Raw genomic sequence first — 8,449 nt, 5'->3', positions numbered from 1 at the left:
GCTTTTTGATTTTTTCTCTCATTTACCTAGTTCCATTTCATTCAATCATTAATCTAGATCTTTTTGGGAACGGAACGAAAAAGATTGAACCAATTCAAGAACGTGATTAATCTATTTCTTTTGTTCCAGCCGATCATTTTTCTCTCCCGTTCATTGACATGTACCATCGACATAAAAGAAGCTATGGAACTAGCTTCGCTCCGAAAAAGACACTAGGTCTTTTATTGAGTTCCATAGCTCTTTTTTCGATGGTTCATATCAATGAACGGGAAGATCTAGATGAACGATTCAATCAATTGGAACAAGTTAAATGAGAGAACAAATGATTGAACCAATTCAAGAACTTGATTGCCCAACTCAAGTTAGTAGGAAAGAAGCCATTTTTTTGAAAGTTAAATGTAGGCGTTCCAAAGATGATAGAAATAAAGGGGAAGATAAAGAAATTCTCGGAATTTCGAAGTTCATGTTTGGGAGGATTGGATAATAGATTTTTTTCTGAAATGTAATTTATGTTTTATTTGTTTATAAAAGTAATTTTTCTTGAGGTTGATAAGAAATATTTTAATGGACATGATGTTACAAATGTATTTATAATTAGCTCAAGGAAGTGGTTAAATTACTCCCTCAAATTCATTATGTTCATTGAAGCTTCTATCCTACACGATGACAATTTTTTATAGACTACAGTAGTTTGTCGGAGAATTATTAATGAGCTTTGGAATGACATTTTCGGATATAAAAAATGCTATTTTAACTATATCAGTTATAAAATAAAGTGGATGGAAGTTATTAGTCGGGAATAGCCCATTTATTATATAAATTACTTTCAAACATTTAATTTTAATAATTAATAATTTGTTAAATAAGTAAAAACTAAATATTGTATACCAAAATACGTCGAAACCACTGTATTAAACCAAACGACTCTAAACGAATTTGGGCCATAATTGCTTGTCTGTCTGCCTTTGTGGTAATTACTCCCCGACAATTGTGTGTCCCCCTTACAGAAGTTTGTGTGTATGTACGCGTCCTAATCGAACATTGACCAATAAAGTAATTTCATTTCAATTGTTTATTTTGTTTTTTTGGTTTATGTTATTGGCTGTTCATTTCTCTGCGTCGACCGAAAATTTGAGTTTGTATTGTCTAGGCCATAGAACTTTTTTCGGTCATTTCATTTTCAATTATGCTCCAAGAGACAACTCACATTGTTAAGGAATTTGTCTATTGCCTTTTGATTAGAGGCGGAAAAATGACACCCACACTCTACTATTTGCCACCAAGTCCACCGTGTCGCAGCATTTTGTTGTTGGCCAAGATGTTGGATGTGGAACTTGACCTGAAGGTCATTAATATCATGCAGGGCGAACAAATGAAACCGGAATTTCTGGAAATGAATCCACAGCATTGTGTGCCAACGTTAAATGATGACGGTTTAGTCCTGTGGGAAAGGTAAGTTGTCACGAAGTATTTTTATGATGATAAGAAAGGTAATGATGTGGTTTAGTGCTCCAGTGCAAAATGTGGGACATTGTTTACGATGTCATTAAAGTGTTGAACATCATGCTGATGGTAGTTTTTTTGCAATTATTTTTATTGCAGTCGAGCCATTTTGTCGTATATGGTTTCAGCGTTTGCCAAAGATGATACACTATATCCCAAGGATGTGCGAGTTCGAGCATTGGTGGATCAACGTTTAATGTTTGACTTGGGTACACTGTATCAGCGTATGACAGATTATTATGTAAGTAATTAATGATAAGAGTACATAAATTAAATTTACTTCGAAGAATACAAGTCAATTTGTTGGAAAATAAATAATATTGAAAATTCTACAATTCAGTTCCCAACCATGTTTATGGGAGCCCCCCTGGATGAAACGAAAAAGGCAAAATTATCAGAAGCTCTGGGCTGGTTCGATGAAATTTTACGCGGTAGACAATACTCGGCTGCAGATAATTTTACAATTGCTGATTTAACCTTGATGGTTACTATATCCCAAATCGAAGCCTTTGGATTTGATCTACTTTCATATAATCGTATTAAACAGTGGTACAATAGATGTAAGGAATATATGGAGCCATATGATTACGAGGTAAGTATTATTGGGTATTTTTTATAAAAAATGAGAATAAAAAAATATCATCTATTTTTTGTAGAATTTAAATGCCCAACAAGCATTAGTTCTGTCCGAAATGTTCAAAGAAAAACTACAAAAATAATTGCGTATACTTGACGATGACAACATCCCACTGTGCGGGGATAAACGAATTTAGGAAGTTTATTGTGCTGGTTTCTAGTCAAAAATATAGCATACTTTCAGGAGCTATATTTTATTTTTAGATCGTAATTTAACATGAACGTAAATTATATTTTAATACATGCAGTGTAACGAACAAATTCATATGTAACATTTACAGCAAATTATGATATTAATAAAGTACAATTATATTAATTTTATTTGGTCAATATATTTGAAATGGATTTATGTTTATTAATAATATTAACTTGTAAATACAAATAACATTTCAAAAATTAAAATCGGACAACAAAGCTGAAGTTATTTATGAGGAATAAATAAAAAAATCAAATGACAAATTTAACATAACTGGTTGTTAATACATGGAACATTTCCAACATACCACAAAGATGGATTAAATTAGTTTATTAATAAAATCAATGACAGAGACATATATGAGATTATAATTAAACTATTAAAAAAACGAAAGTAGTATAGTTGAACCGTGCACACCAACTAAAGAAATTATATCATTTATTGTATATATTGTGGGTTATTTGGACAAATTTCTTCGAATATTACAAATTATTAACCCTAAGCTTCTCCAATTTTTTACAGAAAAGTAATGACATCAATTGACTTAAACGTGTTGTGATTTTCAGATAAAATGCTATAACAAACAATTTCCATAGCTGGTTACAAATTATCAGTCTATGTACCCGATCGGTATATACCCTCAGCATATGACTTTTATAAGGAGACCCAAATCAAAAGGAGAATCATAAGACTGATCTTCCTTACAACCTACTGGCCCACTTACAACCTTCGGAAAGCAACTGATGTAGATCGTGTGGAGAAGACAGCGAAATGTTAAAACATTTCCTGTTCCACTAACCGGCCTAAGGGGATGTGAATAGAAAAAATAAATGGCTTCACTAACAAAAAAATCCTAGACGTTTAGGATCAACTCCAAAGATGACTTCTTCCAACCTTCTTCCTTCCCTAGACATTGGACATGTGGTGGTGTAAACCACCCATCTTTTTAACATAACCTATTGTATGCACATTTGGACAGTATGAACAGTTATTTCCAAGTCTGTAAATTTAGAGACCATGTCTGCTTCTTATGTTTGATAAAATATTCAGGGACTTTTCCAATCTTTATGAAATAAGTTTTTTTATAATTATTGGCGTAGTACCAGAGCATGAACCTATACAACCAATGTTTACACTAAATAATAAATAACATAATGAGATTTGAGTAGATAATAACAGTATACGTTTTGACGAGTACCTGGATTTTTTTCCCGAAGAGCTGTCATTTTACATTACTGTGTTTTGGAGGCTGACATGTCAGATATGCAGAAAATGGTCAATATAGGTTCGTATTTTGAAAATTATCGCAGCACTTTCCCATCAACGTTATATGTTATTTGGCTTTCCGGTTACTTGAAGAGTACATGAATGTCAAATTTTTGAATAGGCCCATATTTGGGCATAGCTCCCGTAAAGGTTCCGACCTATTTTCGGTATTTTTAGGTCTTTGTCGCATTTTCCAAATTAAGTGGCTTCAATTTGACATTTCGGATTCTTGGAGTGTGAAAATCGCATTTGCAGAAAATATTCAACATTGGTAAATTTTTGGACATATATTGACATTTTGGGTTCTCGTAGAATATCAAATTTCTCATATTTCCGGTATTTTAATGTAAGACCGAAATAGATGTGGTTTCGTATTCCATATTCCTGGTGAATAATAAACGCATTTGCAAAATATTTTCAATATTAGTGGATGTTTTTAAAAACATTTTTAATATTTAATTCTGTCGAATAAGGAACTTAATTGCAGACAATTTACAATAACATAGTCGTGAAATAAAGGTCCCGAACTACGAACTTTTTGATTGCACATCATCTTGTGGAAGAGTATTTCGGTCCGGCCGAACTTAACTAGATTTTTTCTTGTTTATGATAAATATTCCCATTTTCATTACTAATAAAAAAACTTACTGGGGTAAAAATTTTTGATCAGCCCTCGATTCGATGTTTTTTCATAAAAACCGTTATTTATGGAAAAATTCCCTGCAATAATTTTCTATTTCCTCACTAAATCTCTTAAGTGCAGTATATCTAAGTGTTCTGAATTAAAAATTTTTAAAAAATACTTCTAAAGAATCGAAGGCCAATCATTCAAATTTGACCAAAGTTAATGTTTTAATTACGTGATCACCACTGTATGTTTTCCATATTATAAAGAGTTATCCAGTACTTGGTTTCAAAAGTTTAGGACTGGACATATTAGGTCTACCCTGAACTTAATGTCCAGTCTTTTGTGAATCGAAATTTGGCAACCCTAGTTCTGATGTAGGATATATCATATAACAAGTTCCCGTTCTTTATTTCCATACTGTCCTGGCTGCTGCAGCTCCTTCTAGTCAGACGATTTCCGATAAAATATCTTCTTCTTGAAAAAAACGGGGGTTTTTGTGAAAACAATAGCTTCCATCTGACCTTTACGCATTTAAGAACGAAGCCCATTTTAATTGAAGAGAATCGGTTCATGTTCATAAATTAGACCAATATTGAACATTTTTGGCGGGAAGATTTGGTACCCAAAAGACATTCGATTGATAAACATGTTCAAAATCCTCAAAATACTGAACTGTGAGTGACTTTAAAATGGGATCTACTCTGAAATTGGTAGGGATACTTGGTGCTCCATGAGAAACTAAAATATGAATCTATAACCAATTCGATTGAAAACCCAATAATCCTCAAAATACCGTAAATCGAGCAATACCTTTATAAGGGAGAATTCGCAAAACATGATTTAATCTGGTCCAAATGTTGCCTATTAATTACCACGGCAATAGCATGAGTTTTTTTTTTAATTTCAGGAACTTATCTCAATTGGTTTAGAATATATTAATTTGGCACAGATAATTCAGTGGTTTCGATGATTCAGTGCGTTTAAGTTTAAAAACACTTGTGTAAAGTTTGGTTGAAATCGGTTCAGAATTTGATGGTACAGTCGACTCCGCTTTACTGTAAGTCGCATAACTGAAAAATATCGGATAACTGAAATAGCTTTTGGAGTCAAATATTGCAATTTCCTTTCAAATCACTCCGTATTACTGAAAATTGTGAGAATGAAGGATAATGACAGAATATTTTGCATTGAGGAATATACATCTTCAAAGCCCACCCTAACATATATTTTTCTGCAATTAATGATTTTTCGACCCATGGAAAGTGTGTGTCAAGTATATATAAATTTGACGTCCAGAACGTTATGTTCATTCTATCAAACCATTTGGCAAATTCGAAAAAACTCCGTTCCGCATTTCTATATTTTATATACAAGTAACAAAGATGTACCAAAATATGTTACATAATGTACCGTCCATAGAGGAAATGCCAAACTGACAAAATTAAAATAAATTTTGGTCGTCCATTTTTATCTACTATGAGTTGTTATTAAGGCCTTTAAGGGTACCCTCCCATCCCCCCATTCTCGGTGTCAAAAATTGTTTTGATTTAAGGGGACCCCCCCATTCTCGGCGTCAAAAATTTTTTTTATTTAATTCGAATCTACACTAATTCAAGAATGTCCCTACTAAATTTCAAGAACTCTTGAAGATATAGCCGATTTATTGTGTCAGCATCAAGTGACGACTAAAGGGTTTCTAAAACTTTGAACGCGTTTTTCTCTTTTGTGAATGTCGGGCACGATAACTCCAAAACTAATAATCCAATAGATTCCAAATTTTTACACGTTTCTCTGTTAGTGTATAGCTATCGTAAGAACTAGGATAATTCCAATTGGTGAAGATTTTCCTTATTTTTTAACTTGTTTTTTGGTAAAAAATCGGCGATTTTCCAAAAATATTTTTTCAAAGGTCCGCCATTTTGTTAATTTTTGAGCGAAATCAATAATCCTAGTTCATACGAGAGCCAGACATGTACTCTTTCTAACACCGTTGGAATTTTCGGATTCCGATGTTCCAGTGAGGAGTTTTCATGCCCGCCATCAAAAATAAGGACTTCTCTTTAATTACAAAAAACAACAAAAAAACAATAACAAAACTTTTTTGTAAATAATTTTTCCTCTCTTTTAAATCTTAAAAATATATATGTGCAAAGTTACAAACCTTAACAAGCATTGGTATTGATATACGAGCCCATTGAAAATCTTGAAAAATTAAAATCGAGAATGGGGGGGGTTCCCTTAATTCGAATCGACTCTAGTTCTAGAATATCCCTACAATTTCAAGTGAAAATCTCAAGAACTCGTGAAGATATAGCCGATTTATTTTGTCAGCATTACGTGACGGCAAGAGTGATTCTCAAACATTAAACGCATTCTCTAGGAGTGTGAAGATCTTCCTTATTTGTTTAACTTAGTTTGTGGTCAACAAATGGGCGATTTTCCACAAAAAAAAAAAACAAAAAAATCAAAGTTCCGCCATTTTGTTAATTGTTGTGCGAAGTCAATAATCCTAGTTCTTACGAGAGCTATACACTCCTAGAGAATGCATTTAAAGTTTGAGAATGACTATTTCCGTCACGTAATGCTTAAGATGATTGTTATTGTTTTGTTGTTGTTTTTTGTAATTAAAGAAAAGTCCTTATTTTTGATGGCGGTCATGATAGCTCCTCACTGGAACATCGGAATCCGAAAATTCCAACGGTTTTAGAAAGAGTACATGTCTGGCTCTCGTATGAACTAGGATTATTGACTTCGCTCTAAAATTAACAAAATGGCGAATCTTTGAAAAACTATTTTTGGAAAATCGCTGATTTTTGACCAAAAACCAAGTTAAAAAATAAGGAAGATCTTCACCGATTGGCTTTATCCTAGTTCATACGATAGCTATATACTCACAGAGAAACGTGTAAAAATTTAAAATCGATTGGGTTATTAGTTTTTGAGTTATCGCCATTCGCAAAAAATGTTTAGAGAAAAACGCGTTTAAAGTTTGAGAAGCCTTCAGCCGTCACTTGATGCTGACTCAATAAATCGGCTATATCTTCAAGAGTTCTTGAGATTTTCATTTGAAATTTTGTAGGGACATTCTTTAATTAGTGTAGATTCAAATTAAATCAACAAAATTTTTGACCCCGAGAATGGTGGGGGGTCCCCTTAAGCAGTGAACATGTCAACCTGTTTCAATTTCTATCGTCTATTTTCATAAAATTCGAGACTTACGAATTCGATATAAAATATGAATTATTGAAATTCCTACAACTTGAAACTTTTTCCCTTATGAGAAGTTCGGATAACTGAATTTATTTTCAGTTAACCGAACTCCGCTTAAGTGAAAACATCGGATAACTGAAACAAACATCCAGATTTTTTTCCGTTTCAGTAATAAACAAATTAAGCCTAGAATCACGCGACTTAGTGATTTTCGACTAGATTGCTTTAAAAAATCCACGCCTATCGAAGACTTAAATATTAGATTCTTTTAAAATGTCCATGCTACTCGAAGACTTAAAAAATATGCTTCTATCATTTCAGATTTAGACATAGTTTCCGATTGTTAATTTTTTTTATAAAAGTCTCCAAAATGTTTTATTCTGAACAAAATTGATCCTAATGAAATTTATATATCATTTTTTTTTAGGTTTCAATTATCAATTTTATACCGTCATAATTTCAACATCATCTATTAAAAAAACTCACTTTCACAGCTGACCAAATGTAGGCCTTCCCCCAAAACCCCCAATACAATTTATTAATAAATTTAACCCAATTATTGAATAGCTTTATCGTGTTGGTGTATGTTATTAAATCAACACCTTTTTGTTTGTGTATGTGACTGTGGTTTTTTATGCCACACCATTCACGCCATCTTTTAATTTCAACTAATAATGTATTCTATATATGTATGTGTGTAAGTTTGTTAAAAAAAACTGTCTGCCACTTCATCTGGCATGACATGCCACACATCTCGACACCCATCGAAAGTGGGGGTGTGTTCCTATCAAAAGTGTTTTATGTTACTATCACAATGTGTGGGTGTGTATGTGAGAGTATATGTAGCATATTACTGCCTTTAGCCCATGGCTTAGGGTATTACAAGCGTGTGATTATTATTGTAGCGGATCTATGAACGATGATGATATATGTGTGTGGGACAACACACAACAGTTACTGTCAAACTTGCAATAATACAAAACCAACTAAACATTGCTAGACACCACTAT

The 8,449-nt window shown here is 32.8% G+C and overlaps 1 protein-coding gene across 1 annotated transcript; it reads left to right on the top strand.

The window, feature by feature from the left end:
* Positions 1 to 1,111: 1,111 nt before the first annotated feature.
* LOC133326293 (glutathione S-transferase D7-like) lies at positions 1,112 to 2,222 on the top strand. Its single transcript, XM_061534967.1, has 4 exons — positions 1,112 to 1,452; positions 1,603 to 1,744; positions 1,844 to 2,095; positions 2,160 to 2,222. Exons 1-4 carry the CDS (start codon positions 1,187 to 1,189, stop codon positions 2,220 to 2,222), a joined length of 723 nt encoding a protein of 240 aa, XP_061390951.1. The 5' UTR covers positions 1,112 to 1,186.
* Positions 2,223 to 8,449: the final 6,227 nt, after the last annotated feature.

The sequence above is a fragment of the Musca vetustissima genome, unplaced genomic scaffold, assembly GCF_032173495.1.
Source record: "Musca vetustissima isolate MV318-11 ecotype Yass unplaced genomic scaffold, APGP_CSIRO_Mvet_v1 utg361554, whole genome shotgun sequence".
In the NCBI taxonomy this organism is placed as follows: domain Eukaryota; kingdom Metazoa; phylum Arthropoda; class Insecta; order Diptera; family Muscidae; genus Musca; species Musca vetustissima.
The sequence above is the reverse complement of the archived record's forward strand: the minus strand, read 5'-3'. Positions and strand labels throughout refer to the sequence as shown.

What these genes read in the sequence shown, in the direction of transcription:
- LOC133326293 (XM_061534967.1), top strand. Translation starts at nt 1,187, where the DNA reads ATGCTCCAAGAGACAACTCACATTGTTAAGGAATTTGTCTATTGCCTT. An exon ending in GGTTTAGTCCTGTGGGAAAG is followed by an intron (nt 1,453 to 1,602) that starts GTAAGTTGTCAC and finishes TTTTTATTGCAG; the next exon opens with TCGAGCCATTTTGTCGTATA. An exon ending in TGGAGCCATATGATTACGAG is followed by an intron (nt 2,096 to 2,159) that starts GTAAGTATTATT and finishes TATTTTTTGTAG; the next exon opens with AATTTAAATGCCCAACAAGC.